The 16,900-nt window shown below is 36.9% G+C and overlaps 1 protein-coding gene across 1 annotated transcript in view; it reads left to right on the top strand.

Moving 5' to 3' along the window:
• Positions 1-1,453: 1,453 nt before the first annotated feature.
• The window catches only part of LOC139119237 (ras GTPase-activating protein 3-like), a 38,568-nt gene continuing 23,121 nt past the window's right edge, over positions 1,454-16,900 (top strand). The window contains exons 1-4 of the mRNA XM_070682926.1: positions 1,454-1,586; positions 8,594-8,705; positions 10,454-10,655; positions 15,977-16,053. Of these exons, the coding sequence (XP_070539027.1) occupies positions 1,481-1,586; positions 8,594-8,705; positions 10,454-10,655; positions 15,977-16,053 (497 nt within the window). The 5' untranslated portion in view covers positions 1,454-1,480. The remainder of the gene's footprint in view (positions 1,587-8,593; positions 8,706-10,453; positions 10,656-15,976; positions 16,054-16,900) is intronic.

Genomic DNA, 16,900 nt, shown 5'->3' with positions numbered 1-16,900 from the left:
TGGGGTGTCAGTACTTTTATTCAGTTTAAGATATGTTCTAGATAGTGCAGTAAAACGTTAACTTTTTTACCAAATATTTGAAAGAAATCATGGTATTAACAGTATATTGTTAAGTTGAAAACAAAAAAGCAAACAGTATTGCAAACAAAAGAAACACCTGTAAAGTTACTTTACAATAAATGGATTCCGGGGGATTATCACTGTGCAAATTCACCAAATGCCAGAATGAGAGTATCTTTGGTAAAATGCCAAAATTTACTTAGTTGTGACTCAAAAGGTGTAAATAAATTTACAATAAAAGTGATATAAAACATGAAGAAAATTCAAGTAAAACTTTTTAGGCTTACTGTGCTATATGATATTTGCAAAAAAAAATTCAAGTTTTACACAAACAACAAATACCATGGCTGTTAATCTTGAAGAGGTTAAAGAGAACGTCTTTTGGTTTCTTAAAATGACAATTTTCAGAGATTTTGAAATTGAAATGATTTAATAAGCACTTTAAAACCCATAATGTGCATATTATATATTCTGTTTAATCTCTTGGCAGCTTTGAATTTCCTGTCAAGCATAGAACAAAGAAAAATAGCATACAAATATTCCTGATAGTTTCAAATGATACTGTACTGAAAATTATTTTGTATCTTTTAATTCACACTAATTAATTTATTTTGTGGTTTTTAATATGTTATAGATCATCATAAAGGCAGAGTAGGTGAGTCAAGGTCACAGTAGTATCTTCAACTGAATAGACAATGTTTTGAAATTCCAATAATTTTATAACCTAGTCCCAAGACGAAGTATTTTTGCCTTCGGAGATTTTTTATTTTTTATTTTAATTTTTTTTTTTTTTTGTAGTGTGGGCGAAGGCCAAAAATCTCCGAAGATGAACGTGCTTCGTCTGGGAACTAGGCTAATCATCACTTCTGAACTTAAGGGTTGTCTTTGAGTTCATGCACAGTCACTCGTGAGCTATTCAGCTCTGGGACTATTCGTCCCATAGACGTGTGTACATAAAGCGAGAAAATTTTCTCGCGTATGTACACACGTCTATGGGGCGAATAGTCCCAGAGCTGAATAGCTCATGAGTGACTGTGGTTCATCATTGTCTCTCTCTCTAGCTTAGAGCATGGAGGCAAAAAAGCAAACATATGAGATTTATTTGTGTTTATATTTATTTTCAGGGTAAAAATTTAAAAAATAGCTGATACAACGTGCATTTGCGTGTCAAATTTCATTAACGCGCCCCTCCCCCCCCCCCCCCCCCGTTGACCCACAAATGGAAAAATCGAACTCATGATCGAGCTGCTCGGAAAATAATGGTCTGCCTATGCAGTGTCCACGTTTAAATGGTCAAATATTTAACACAGTCCCTTTTATATCTCTATTTCTGAAACAAACTTCAAATTATTTCCTATTTAGGAGTAGGAGACCGGCGGATGGCGTACTCAGTCACGCTGTGGTGACGATCTGTAGTCAAATGCGGTATAGGTCAAAGGTCATACCGTGGCCCGGGCCCAGAATGGCGGACTCAGAGTCAGACAGGGTGAATGTCCGAATTTTAGAAAGTCTACGGATCAAAATAGGTAAGAGTGTAAACTTACGTACGTGAAAATGAAAGTTTAAGATATTCTGTGTCAAATGACCCCATGTCTTTCGAAATCTTTTGAAACTTTTTGATGTAGTTGCTGCTTGTAGTGTGTTGTCACGAATCCGAGACGGGACAACAGGGCAGCGGTCGTACCAGTGACTGATTTCCTCGTGTTCGATTTTTGACGGTGTTACGCTGTGATAGTGAATAATCTTGGGGGTTTTGTGTTCGGAAATAAGTCTAGTTCATGAGTGTTGCGTCAGCATCTATCTGAAAATGCGTTTTCATAAAGTTTTGTGGCTTAGAATCGGAGACGACGACTGCAATGGCAGGCAGTCGTGAGCACACTGTAAATGTTCCCCATTTGTAACATTATGAAGTTCAGATAATAAATAAACAACGCAAAACCAACATGGTACACTTGTTACATGTGTTTCTGTATTTAAATTGCGAGTTTTAACTTCTAGAAACCAAGACAGGCTCAAATTTTATTTATTTTTATTTAATAATCAAAAAGTTTATTCAGTGTCCAGCGTAGTCTGCGCTACTTTCTGAACGCTGATGACAAGGTGTGTTGAAATGTCAAACTATCAAAGTGTCACTTACTGTTAACAGTGAGGGCATAAATTGAACAATACATCACAAAGAACAGTCGTCGTTAACCCTTTCCAAGCATGACTAATAATGGCGTGAAAACTTACTGAAAAGAGGTTTCCATTTTTCACTTTCATTCTGTGTTATGAATATTAATTATGAATGATATGAAGTTATGTATGTAACACTGACAGGCCCAGATTCACATGTTTTCAAACTGACATCCATGGATGTGGCATGGTCAACTTGAAGCCGACCAATTTGATGAAATTTGTCAAGTCATGTCATGGATTGTTTCTATCACAGGGTTGTTTATCCAATGTTGGCAGTTAATATGTATTTTGTTGACTAATACGTGTCACATTGGAGGAAGATATGTGTACATTGAAAACTTTGTAGCTGGTTTTGAAACCTTCCACCGTGTGGACCAAAAGTATGTACTATGTTTGATATACTGGTAATAATGCTCAGGATGTAAGAGCCAGAGAGACTATTCGAATGTTTTGACACAACAAACCTCCGGTGTTGAGTACAACGCCGTGCTACTTATGTGCCATAGAGAAACAATATTACACTTTTGACGACAATCCAGCTTACTTACTTTGATACGTTATTTTTATTCCAGTCTCCTACAAATTCCAAACTCTAAACATTTATTGCAAGTGTTCCATATTTTAGAATTAGTCAAGTGAGCTAGACCCCATACCAACTAAATGTAGATTGATTATTGTCACAGATGTCTAATATTGAGTGTCTTTCTTCCCTTTGTAACATTGCCCTGGACAAACAAATCATGTGTAGATCACATGTAATATACCTGTACTTATTAAACCTGGTGATTTTTCAACCTGTTCCTCCATTTATTTTCACACATAAAATTTACATAAGGAATGTTCTAATCTATTTTTTAGCATGGTAGCCGTTGTTAATTTCAGCGAAGAAGTGGCAAAACCATAACAATTAGAATTTATGCTAAGATTCCGTACCAGTTATGGTTATTATGCCAGTAATTGCAAGGTCACAAAAAGGTTACCAAAAGTTACAAAATATCCTAATTATACTGTCCAAAGGAAATCCTATCAGAATACTGCTATATAGGGTTGCCAGTGGCATTGGTCACCATTGTTTACAGTAGAAATCCCTTCAGCAACATAGCTCTTTTAAGAATTGATTTTTTTGAGCATTATACAAAGTGCTCCAGTGTCAGGTTAGCTTGATGTACACTGTGGCCAATGCATCTTTCTGTCGTTCAATTTCAAAGTGCATGTGATGTGCACTAGACAAGCAGCTTTAAGTTTTGCTGCATATTTATTTATTCAAGAAATTCTCCGCATGTATAAGGAACAAACACAGTCACAAGGTTTGATTCTGTATAAAATAATGGGAAAAGAATTTCAGTGCACCAATCGTATGATTAATCCCCAGGGTTTTAAATACAAACAATCTGAAATGTTGTAAGTAATTTATGGTTAATTAGTTGTCAATTTTAATTAATTTTGAGTTGCAATCATAGCTGCCTAATTAAATTGCCACTATTGTGCAATGCCAAATGACTTATTCAAATCACGGAATACAGGCTTCCCTAATATCGTTCAGTTTAAATTCAGTTTTAATTTCTAATTGAGTACCGCATTTGAAATTTCCCCAACAGAGAGTGAGAAATACTTATAATGTCAGAGGTCAACCACAGCTCCTTTTGTGGGTGGACAGTGGTTTAATGTTGGCTTCCACCACTAAGGAACCAACAAATGATTATGTGGCTTCCAAAAAACTTGAGCAACATTACTTCTCACATGGCGCCGTACAGGAGCTAGAATTGAAATTCGTTTGTCTGATTAACCTATAATTTGATGCAAGAATTGTTCAATAATGTAATAATGATATGTAGCATTGTACTCAAAGTATATTTCAGTTTTGTTGTATATAGTTTTCTTTTGTCATGGTTTATATTAGCAGGATATCAGTCATTGTTCAATCACCAAAAATATCATAAAACCAAATACTTTTGACCTGTGTATCCAGTGGAGTGTTTTTTCTATTGTTCAATCATAAAACTGTGGTAAAAAATGAATAGCCTGCTGCAATCTTTGATCAATAAAGAGGGTTGTTTTACAGAAACATAAGAACATCACAAAGACTTAGGAAATGTTTAGTTGACTGAAGTATTTAGTGGAAAACAAAAGGGAACAAAAGGTAATTTAGGAATTGATTGTGTCGGCAATAAACGGAGAGCTTACAGGCAGGTGTTAACTGAAGCACTAATGGCAGATACTTGTTGACTATTGTGTTCCTCAGGTTAAATTATATCCATCAGTGTGCTATTTACACCAAAGCATAGTCCCTTAGTCTTTTTTTTACCGCCATGCTAAGTCAAGTGGTGGCAGTTCTGTGGCCAAAGTGAGTGGAGAATTTCTCTTTGACTCAAGGAAGTTTAAAATATTGCATATACAGGTGTAGGGTTGACTCACTATCCCTGCGTAGAGGGACTAGCCCCTGACTCCAAGAAATTCTGAGATTGAGTTCAGAAGTGTTTTAAGTAGCTAGTTAGAGGACATCTGCAGTGTGTTTGTCCACTGATGCAATTTCTGATGAAATTGGTATTAGTTTATGAAGCATGTTGTGTGTGTATCCTTGTGTTCAACGTTTAAATTTATAAAATTGATGACTTTCCTCAAATACAGAAATAGTATGAAGATAGAAATCTTTTATTTACATGTATTACTGAGTATAAATTATAGCCAGATGTTGTGGTAACATGCCTGCATCACCCCTATACATTGCAATGAGCGTTGAAAATGTTATGTGATGTATAATGTAACATAAGAAGTTTAGATCTGTTTTTTGGCCAATCGTCTAGAATGTCAGGGAAACTTCAAGAGATTTACAAATACCGAAGATATCTGTTTGTATCTACACCAATGAGAATCACCATATGTTGTTGTATTACTACCAGTGTCAGAAGATGTACATATAGTTTCACAAATGCATTTTATGAAAATAAAACATCAGTCAGATTTCACCACCTCAGAATGTGGTAATATAATATTCAGAAATCTGAGGTACGTGCTTGCTTCTGCAAACAGAATGTATGCAAAGTAGAAAAGACTTCCTGTTCCCATTGTATATCAACAAAACCCAAGGACAATGCCCTATATCATCTGTGTGAGACAACTATTCATTGGCAAGGTCATGGAATAGCTAATAATCTACCAAGGCCATAGTTGTTCTTATTATGTAATTGCTATCCTGTGTGTGCTTTTTAAGGTACAGCCAATGTGGTAAAGTTGCAAGTAATCATGATTCCAAATTGTCCATTGGTAAACACACTGTATCATCACAATTGAAAACACTCTGTAATGGACATATAGGAGATATTTCGAAGATTTCAATATTTTTGTGCAACTTTGTACAGTCCCTTCACACACCCGTTATGTGGAGGGATTGTGACTCGATCAACATATTTACCACGGTAGCCTGTGCTAAAACCGTAGACCCTGGGTGTATGGTGAAACACAGTCACTCTACAAAAGTTTATGGAGTGACCGTGGTTGAAACTGACAGTAGTCAGGTCTTAACCCTTTCTGGCCCGTCTTTCTGGCAACTTACCAGAGCTACTCCTATTGAGCCTGAAAGGGTTTAAACAAATTTCTTTTAATGGGGATTTTATGCCCATTTTCCACATTCCATACTAAATATATAAGCTAGTCCTTCAAACTAAGTTTTTGCCGCTTAGTTCAGTGACACCATACCCACTCCTGATGCAGAACACTAACAGTACCACATTAGTTTTTTGTTCTTTGATTTTTAGGAAGGTAAACACAGCTTGAATTGAAAATTCCTCCTCTTGTCTCACTTCCATACGAATTTATCAAACCATTATGAGTTTGATAGACTCAGGAAATGTGTCAAGTACTGTTCAGTTGTCCATAGACAGTATAGAAGGGGTCTTTCCCCTCTACTGTCTATGATTTGTCAGAGGTTATCAAAGAATAACCCATGGCAGATGGTTCATTTTGCTGCAGTGCATCAGAAAGGGATTTACGCTGCGACGAAGACGCAATTCAAAGTATCAAACTAGCTGTATCATGCATTTTCACCATTGACAAACCAAGCAGAATTAGAAACATTCCCTGCTATACGGGTGCTAAGCTTTTACATCGCTTCATGCAACAAATATTTTATGGTCACTGTAAATGTAAAACCAGCGGATGTGCAGTGCAATTTTTTTTTTCATGGTAATTGGTATCTCTGTTGTACAATACACCTAGTTGATTGAATGACCATTTCTGGTCAGACTGGTTTCCTTGGCCAATTATTTTTAGGTCACTAATCGTTGCTGTGATTTTATTGATCAGAAGCTTCTTTGAAGACACGCTGTACCACAGTCCTTTATTTGAATCAGAATCCAAAGCATAGTCACTGCACACACGTGTCCTGGAAAAAAAAAAATTTTTAGGTAAAAACACAGTTCGGACACAATGAAATTAAGTCATGTTGGTTAAGTTTGCTTATTAAACTTGACAGCCAAAATACTACTGCCACGGTATATTTCAATAGAATTCTACCATAACAGTCATACACCCACGCAAATACACTTGAGCACTAGACATGTACACTCTACATTAACACAACCACACAAGATTGGTGTCAGTCTCCAATATTGAGCCCTCTTCCGTGTACTGTGGTTCACTGAAAAACAACGAGGTCTAACCAAAAGTTTGTTGGTGAAAGGCTAAAATGAAACTAGAGATGTTCAAAGTTTTGTTGATAAGAATTCCATTGTGGCAATAAGATAACCTGTTTACTCTACTCTTTCTGTAGAAAAAAATTCATTAATTGTTTCAATTGTATAATATTTCAGTTACATTGATTACATTAATGTAACTGAGCAGGCACTCTTATCGCAGTTACTGCAAACAGTTTCAGAATTGCGATATCTGTTTTGCAATACACTTGATGCTGTAATGTACACTAACCCTGATTTGATTCAACATGTTCCCTGCAGTTTTGCAAATATGGTTTTAAATTCTGCGTATTGTTTAATGCATCTTTTTATTGGTATTAGCACAATAACAGCAACTCTCATCACCTGTACACATTTCTGGAATGTTTTACCTTTGTCATTTAAGGCGTAAAAAAACATGGTGCTTCCGTTGACAAGCCCCCATGAAGTAGAGTAGGTTGGTTGGGAACGTTTTATTTTTACTTTGAGTGTGGCCCCTCAAAAATGGAAAAATTTGGCAAAATCATGCGTGATTTTTGAAAATGTAAAAAAAGTTTACGGTCAGAGTGTTTCAAATAAGGTAGGTGGGTTACTGGAAACACATTTTTTATTTGGCCTAAGATGGAAAGGAGGCCTGTCAGAAACATATTCTTCATACCCCAATTCAAAAGAGTGCAATTACGGGTATATGATCACCCTAATTTTAATTTGTCTGCTACATATTTGAAATTCTTCCTCACTTCTTTGAAAATTGCACTTCTGTTCACACTAAAGCTGTAATTATTTACAGCACGCTCTCAAAGAATTTCATACTCTGAACTAACATTCCGTTTGTGTATGAGGAATGAGTAACTGCCCTTGGTGCTCTCTCCTAAGCCAATTGAATTTTTTTTTGGATGATTGTTCCTACTACCATACTCAAAATCTTAGCAATCGTCAATAGCTATCTTTTAAATGAGACTATAAATGAAAAGCTCATAAATCTACCAAATCATGCTCTCCATCTCGGAGTGAATGTCTTCTATGGAGTATTTTAACCCTTTGAGTGCTGTAATTTTTCCCGCCAAAATTTTAGTGCAAGATTTTACTAATTTTTCTGAATATTTCTGAAATTTTTTTGATAATTCTGATTTCATTGGCTACTCTTTTTATCAAAATTTTGACAAAAATATGAAAAAAATTGACTTGGATATATTTTATAAAGGCAACAAAAATTGACTTTGGTGCTCAAAGGGTTAAAGCTATAAGCTCTATTTTCATCTTGTCAGTACAGCTTAGATATGTGTCATGCGCAATGCTATCGCTGAATTTCAGTGTCGACTGGAATTCATTAGTCAACCATAACATTGCGTACTATACACAAAAGTATTGTGTATTCAAAGCACATACTTCTTACTGACATTCCAAAATTCTCTCCAGAGAAGAAGTAACAAATGCTCTTACTTTTTCAAACAACAAAGATAATATAAGTGTTATCAAAATTTACAACTATTTACTGTAATCATATTGTAATAACTACTGGTATAACAATTTGCCATAGTTTAAGACGAGTGTAATTTCATCACAATGTTGAAACTTATGCCAGTTTCTCTTTGAGAGAGCAAGCAGTGTATGTGTACATAATAACATAGTTATTAAATAATGAACTAGTATTTATTCACATCTTTCTTTGTATAATTCTTCAGGAGAAGTGAAAAACTTAGGTGGACCCAATGGAAGTTGTAAAGATACGTTTTGTTGCGTAAAGTTGGATCAGGAAGAAATTTACCGTACTGCAGTTCAAGAGAAAACAAGCAAGTATGTCACATGCTTTTAATCAGCTTGGAATAGTTTATGTAATTTGTTCCTTATGTTGCTTTTTTGTGTCTATATTTCACTTTGGGTTTGGCAGGGATGTGTTCTTTTGCCAGACTTGGGTTGGTCCTTGGTTGAAGAGGGGCAGTGACCTTGGGACGGATGTATATATCTTCTGTTGATAGGCTGGAAAATGTATTCAGTAAAGTTTGGGCATCATTTGGAAATTAACAATCTCAATACTTTGGATGTACTTTGAAATTAGCAGATATACTGATAAAACATGTTGCTAATTAAAACCTTTATAATTTTCGTTTGCATTATACAAATGAGTGCAAGTATGTGCTAGCACAGTGGGTCTGAATTTACTTCATGTGTGTAATCCAATACACCATCCACCTTGCAGAATATCGCTGTTTGCGGTTGTTCTCTCATTAATATGCAAAAATAAATATTTGTCTGTTTTAGATTTTCACTAATGAATATTAAGCATGCAAGAATGATGAAAATACCTCGCAGTAGGTGACTTTCAGCAAAACAATGAATACTAAAAGATGTATTTCTGACTCAGACAAGCTGTTACAATAGCCATACATGCAACACTCACAAAATCTGTCCGCATTTCAAGCAGCAGTGATGATATCCCACATGTACAGTTATATTTAGTAACAAACCTGTAACCGTGAACAGCACTATTGACAGGCTACAGTGGAATCAACAGTTACATCCATCAAAGTAAATTGCTCATTCCCTGCGTGTCAGTATATTTTCTCACCTGTAAAACTTGATACACCTAGAATCTTTCTGTTTGCTGTGAAAACTATTCTGTTGAGCTAATTGTAACCCAATAGTAACAACCAAACCATACCACAAATGACATGTGATTAGTTCTCAGTACAGATTGCCTGCATCATACAGTGTATGTATTATATCTGGCATCAATTTTAAGTTCAATTCATGCTAACAGTAGATGTATTTTCCAGTATTTTTGTTCTATTTATGAAGTGTAGATTCTTGTTCTATTCTCTAATCATATGAGTGTTTAGCTTTTCCACAAAGCTTCTATGCACATGTCATCATCGACAGCTGAATTGTAGTTTAGACTGGAATTCAATTGTCAACGGTGACATTGCTGATTTTACAACAATTGTATACATTGTGTGTTGCAAGGCTAATACTCAGTATTTCAAAACGCTTTAGTTAAAAAGGAAGAAGTCAGTTTATTTTTTTTTTTCTCAAATGAAATATCAATAGTTACAGCTTTTGTCATCTGAAGATTAATATTATGAACAAACAGCCAGTCTCATCACACAAACAGAAAGACAGCATCTTGTTAATTTTCAGAAACAACAACAACAACACTGGTAAAACTAATAATTACAAATAAAGATTTGTTTAGCCTTCACAGTAACTACAGGAGTATTAAGCGACATCATATAAAATATTGTGATAGTAATCAATATAAAACTTTCCAGCTGTAAACATGAAAGAAGTTAATATCAGTCTTTTTATAATGAGCAGTATATAAAATACTTTAAATGGGAAACCAAGAATACGCAAATTTTATACTTCTCTGTATTGCATAATAATTTTTCATGTAGATTGCCTCATAAAATCAGGCTTACATGCAATACTGTGTTGCAGTAGTAAAAATTGTACCTTTTCACCATTAGAATTAGTAAGGAAAGTGTTTCACAAAACTCTGTGCTATAATGGTTCCTTATTAAATATCTCTTTGCCTTTCATAACAGTCCTTTTTATGCTGAGGAATGTGAATTCGATGTGCCAAGACGATTTCGGACTTTAGGATTTTATATTTGCGACAAAGATCGTATGAAACGATCTGATGCTGTGATCGGCAAAACCAGTATACGACGCGATGAGCTGCACCAGTACCATGGTCATGACCATTGGCTGAGTTTAAAACCAGTCGATGCAGACTCTGAAGTTCAGGTAAAAATTGATTTTCATTTTGTATTCAGAGGATAATATCTTCCTCGTATCGTAGATTTACAGAAGTAACTGTAGCAGTGGTTGCAGTTGTCAGTATTATATGATATCTACAAATTTCAGTCTATTCCAAGACTATATGATCTGAGCATATGGACTTACATGCATTCAATCATTGAACATATTGTATTTCAGGGCTCGCGTTCGAAATTTTATTTTTCACGTGCAGTGCACGCAAAGCCCTAAAAAAATTTGCGTGAATACCAATTTCAATTACGTGCAACAAAGTAACAATAGACAAACTGGCTTGGCAGGTAAGTAACCACTTTAATGCGTACATTGAACTGTCTAGTGACGCTAATGCTTTAAACAATGTGGCGAATAAAATACTTTGTACCTTGGAAGGGGTTGTGTTGAATTTTTTTTTTCAAAAACACAATGGTATACACTGCAGTACCCGACTACATTTTCGCATATCGCCCACTGGAAAAAAACGATCGCGAATGTCGCCCGGCCTAGATCCTTTTGTTATGTATAAAGACAACTACGTGAATAACATTTACATACATTATGAAGTTGACACGTGCTCACGCTACTACATTGTTGTTTGCTTGGAGAAGATGAAAGTGCGGGTTGCAAACTTCAAATCAAGAATTTAATACGTATTTTGTTTCATCAACAAGAAATATAAACACAAGTCACTGGGGAAAAGTTCAGACCTATGAGAATGTTCATCATCATAGTTTAGGATCTCTCCTTGATTTTGGTGTACGCTGAGCTGCCTCAGAAAACCTACAGAAGCAGCTAGGCGTACACCGAAACCAAGGAGAGACCCTAGAGTATCATCATCGTCTTGGACCGCCTATGAACTCGACTTCAAGGCTTCTGCCTTCGTTTTTGAGCCAAAAAAATTTCTCGCGCACGGCGGAAGTCGAACACTGCCATATCTGGCCCCCCTATCGATACACGCATCAGAGTCTGAAGCCTTCCTTCCCCTATGCAGCTTCTGAATTTTGATTTTATTCTGTTCTGGCACGAGAAGCCACGTTCACATTCGACGCTCGTTATCGGAATGCACACCGCAATTTCCGCGAGGGATGCGAAGTCGGGAAATGTTGCTCTGTGATTCATAATAAGTTCCTCACAGAAATCGGGCAATAGCAGTTGACGATATCCGTTCGCGAGATATTTAAACTGCAGAAAGTCAGCTCTCAGTAGTGCCACATCGAAAAGCCCGTTCTGGTGTCCGAAGTGGTTCACAATCGTCTCCAGGGCCGCCGTACCGAAATTTGCGATCTCTCTCTGTGCAGCTGGAAGACGCTGGGGATTGAATATGATGTCGAATGCGGACAAGACATCAAGGGCATTGATGGGAAATCGGGTATTTAAGTTGTCGATGAGTTTGTTCAGGAAGTCGGTGACAGCACGATCAAATTGAGCTTGACTTGATCGTGTGACTGAAGGACTTCGACGTCGCGAAAGCGTGCACGTTCTCCGTCGAAATGTTGGATGTTTGCCTTGAAGTCGGTTACGCGAACAAGTAGATCGTTATTATCACGTATCGCCGTCAAACTATCGATGGCTGATAAGACCATCACTCGTGGAACGGAAAGATCTAGGTTTTGAGTTTGAAATGTCTTGCTAACTCGCGTAATGGTTGGAAGCACATCCAATAATAGTTTGGTAATTGCAACGAACGAATATTCCTTCACTTTCGTGAGTATTCCATGGGCTTTGGCATTGTAGTTGCGTCATTCTCGAGAGTTAGGCATATAGCTGGCCAACATTTATCAATCGCTTTCACTGCTGACTCAAGCGATAGCCATCTCACGGGAGTTGGCTTTTTAAGTGTTACGTTGGTACTTTCAACCACATCCTGAAGCGCTCGGAGACGTTCGTATCGTTGAGCCGAGGCGTCAAAGTAGTGAAAAACTTGGTTTACAGTTTCCTGATATCGTTCGATTAGTGTTACTGAAGCCGCGGCTTGAGACTGACAAGGGCGAGTCGATGGGCCACGCAGTGAATGTGTATCAGGTGTGGAATATCAACTTTCAGCCTAACTCCGACGCCACTCCGCTGCCCTGTCATTACGGCTGCCCCATCGCTGCCAAGTCCGACTAATTTGTTGATAGGAATGTCGTTGTCCTGAAAGTACTGAATGACCGCGTTGTATATGGTCTCTGCTTTGCCGTCAGGGACATTAATATTCCCGGCAAACCGAGTCCGTGCCCTTCCATCAATGACCAGCTTTAGATACAGATCCAGCTTCTTGTACACGGCGATGTCAATGCTTTCGTCGAGTTGCAAACCGATAACTCGACTGCGTGTGATGTCCGCGGCAATTTCCTCGCGTATTACGCTGTCGATAGCATCCTGCATGTCTGACACACAATCATGATGCGTATAGATGTTTGCATCAACTACAGACGGACACTCATTCAACTTTTGCAAAGTCAATAAACTTGGAAATAATCGAGATGGCATTTCCTCTTTCATCAGCCAATATGCGCTTCGTAACTGAACAATCAAAGTCTCCTCGCTGGCTTTATTGGCATTGCTTACCGCGGTCACGAAATTCCGTTTCATGGCAAGTTCTTTCACTGCATCAGCATGGTCTTTACTTTCGCTATGGTGATAAGAGCTGATCGCTGATAGTTGTCGCAACCTATGGTGAATCTATTTTTCTTCTTGCCACGGACACAAATCCTGCACAGCATTTTGGGGGTAGCCGACGATGCATCGCTAAGCGTGAGCCAGTTAAATTGTCGTTCCCAATCTCGCTGATAGCGTTTCGTGCGTATCTTGTGTGGAACATCACTGGTTCCTTCGGTAACTTCATCGTGCTTGATGTTACTAGACTGGCTCTCACTCACAGCACTATCCTCAGTGGTCTTTTTTGCCGTCTTTTGACGTTTAGCGACGTGTAATTCAAAGAGCGATAGCTGTCTGCCTGCCATGATTTATAGTCGTTGTTTACTCTAGGATTCAAAACGTGTTCGATAAAGTCGTCACATTTTTCAAAATTGAAACATTTTATTTTGATAATTTGCATGAGAATGTCTGGAAAACGGGATGGTTGCATTGAGTGGCGTCTATTGTTTTGGTTATCAGGTACATACGTGTGCAAGCCATGGCGCCTGGAGGATGCTTATTTAGCTCAGGCAGCGCGAAATTTTCCGTCGCTAGGTTACTGCACCTACATTATCGTGACAATGCAAGGCAGGCGCGGCGTCGACGTCACTGGTAGCGCTATGCGTTGTTTGCGTGCCGGTCACGCAACCGTGACCAAATATTTGCGTGCACAGAGCATATTTTTGCGTGAAAACGCAAGAAATAGACGTGAACGCGAGCCCTGTATTTGTAGATAGGATTTGAATCATGTAATCTTGTTCTAGTTTTCAAGCTCCATAATTTTTTTGGTTTTTTGATTATTTTAGTTCTGTTTGTAAAATGCACAGCTGTTTGTACCAGTCCTTCAAAATTATGTCAAAATCCTTTGTGTTCAACTTGTCAAGACAGTTATGTGTGCTACAAGTCCAATGTTATTGTTGACAACTGAGTTTTAGTCTGGAGTGGAATTCATTTGTCAACAATAACATAGCATATTATACACAGTGCATTGTGTTGGCATGTCCCGCCATATGTGAGAGTGAAGAATATGGAAATGTACTTTTATATTTGATCAAAGATAATTAAAATAGTATCAAAACTAACAGCTATTGTCCCTTTAATGCCCTCAGGTCAAACAGGTTTTATTGAGTTTTAATCCAAGTTACTCTTTAAATGATGTACACAAACCTATCATACATTAAAATATTTGTATCAAATTAGACAGTGCAAAAACCTACAATTGTTGATGTGTGGCAATACAACATAGACAAGATAATAGAAATAGAAACAAAACATTTGGAATCTTTTCTCAAACTTTCCTAAATTTTGAATTGTTCTCTTTCATTATCAAGAATTTACATCAGGCTTTACCTTGCAAAGTTTGGGATTAGAGAAATAACTTACCTAAAATTTAGCGATATTTGAAATTCAGAATGCAGATATCTCTTTTGGAAAGATTAAACAGTGAAAAATGTTTCTACTTCACAGCTTTCAAAGGAAGTTTATGCAAAAAGCAGACCAAGAAAATATTGTAATGTAAATAATTTAGTGTGCAAATATCTTTCCATAAGGCACATTCAGCTAGAATTGTCCTTTAACACTGGGATTGAAAGCTTGTAAAAACAAGCATAGCAACGGTGTACTAGATGGTGTCTAACCATAGAACCTTGAGAAGTGCTTTTCTGAAGGGTCTATGGTCCAACTGATCATTTCAAAAGATAAGCAAAGCAAGTGGCCAAAGGCCCAAGACAAGAAATAATTTTGCTTGGCCTGAAGTAGTTTGTCTGACTGACCAGCAAACACTGATGAAATTAACTGATAAGTAATGAATGCTGAACCAGTAGACTAAACTCTTGGACCAGCAGACAGGTCATGAGGACCAGGCATGTACAAATAGATTTACTCAATGCCTCTTGTGTCATTCAATTTTGATTAAAGAGATTGCATTAAGTATGATATCAACCTTTTGTTTGCAAGATAAGGTACTGAATTTGAAAGTGTAATTTTGTGGTTTACGTTGTTGTTTACATTCCTTTTCACTCTCAGAGAAAAAGTTTCCATCAAATGTGAATAAATCTGTAACGAAAAATTCTTTAGTTCTTGAATGTTGTTTAGGTAATTTTCCAGTACAACAATTATTACTATCTTATATGTAATTTCAAATGCCAGCATTGCTAACAAGTTTTAAGGTAGGATGTGCCTCGGGGACAGACGTTCAGACTTATGCTTGTTTGGACTCCTTGTAAAGCCCTTTGTAGTCAGAAAAATTTACTTTGATGAATTTTTGAAATGTTTAGAATAATTGTAAGCAAGCTGTGCATTGACTTTACGACTATTACATGAGGTTTTACATTTTTTGCTAGGGAAGGCAGTGACATGATTAATGTGTAGTTGACATTTACAGAATAGGCAATTTTTATATGTTAGTGTTAAGTTATAACAGGGATCACAATTAAGAGACTGTCTCAGATTGTCGCATAAGTTAAACAGCATATTTTGCCACCTAGGGGAGGGAGTTTAATCGCTGTTCAGTTTGTGAACTTCACCGTGGTACTTATTTTGATTGCAAATTTTTCATTTTTAATTATGCACATTAAATAGAAACTATAGATTCATAACAACGAATTTCACAAGTTTTGTAATACTCACTGTTTTATATGACAGTGTGCGACAATCCCTAATTTTAATCATTCTATTTTTCCCCTTTTCTACAGGGCAAAGTTCACATTGAAATTCGCTACAATGAACTGCTGAGTGAAAGTGGAACCTCATTGAACAAAGTTACAGTCAGGTAATGAAAAGGACATGAATATTTCATGAATACTGCATGAGTTTATAAAAACTTCATCAGCAGTGCATGAAAATTTCATGACTGTTCATAAATAGTTCATGGCGATGATAGAGTAATCACAGTATGGGTGACAGGTGGACCATGCACACAACACACACACTGACATCTCTATGGCATTTTCATATATTTAACCCTTTGAGCGCCATAGTCAATTTTTGGCGCCTTTAAAAACCATATCCAGTCAAATTTTTAAAATTTTTTCAAAAATTTTGATCAGAAACTGTAGCCCATAAAATGTAATGACCATTTGGTTCAAAATTATCAAAAAAATTACAGAAAAATTCATAAAAATTGGTAAAATGTTGCACCAAAAGTTTGATGGAAAAAATTACACCACTCAAAGGGTTAAAGCAACAACTAATCCCCCAAATACTATTGTGAACTTCTGCCTCCGTGAATCAAATATTGTGTCAAATTTGAGGACATGGCAAGCTAGCTGTGCACTGACAGATCAAAACAATAGTCATAAATCTACCATACAGTTCCTCCATATCAATAGATACTTCTGTCATATTATTTCTGTACATTGTAGCTCAGCAACGTGTGGGCGTGCCCCTTCTCATAAACGTTGTATAGTTCAAATCCATTGTTTTCTGTTGAGTGGTTGGATCCATAAATAGAGAAGCAGGGGTGAAGGGTCTTAGGAAGATTCCATTCAGATGTAGGTGCTACCAATGATGTTTTCAGTGTCATTACTGTACTGTTAAGGTTAAGTTTTCCCCTGGCAGGATCGATGGCACACAACTAAATGTTTAGAAATACATTCTTGTCACATTTTGGGGAAAAT

The sequence above is a fragment of the Ptychodera flava genome, chromosome 19, assembly GCF_041260155.1.
Source record: "Ptychodera flava strain L36383 chromosome 19, AS_Pfla_20210202, whole genome shotgun sequence".
In the NCBI taxonomy this organism is placed as follows: Eukaryota; Metazoa; Hemichordata; class Enteropneusta; family Ptychoderidae; genus Ptychodera; species Ptychodera flava.
Note: the sequence above shows the minus strand (reverse complement) of the source record. Positions and strands in the feature narration are given on the sequence as shown.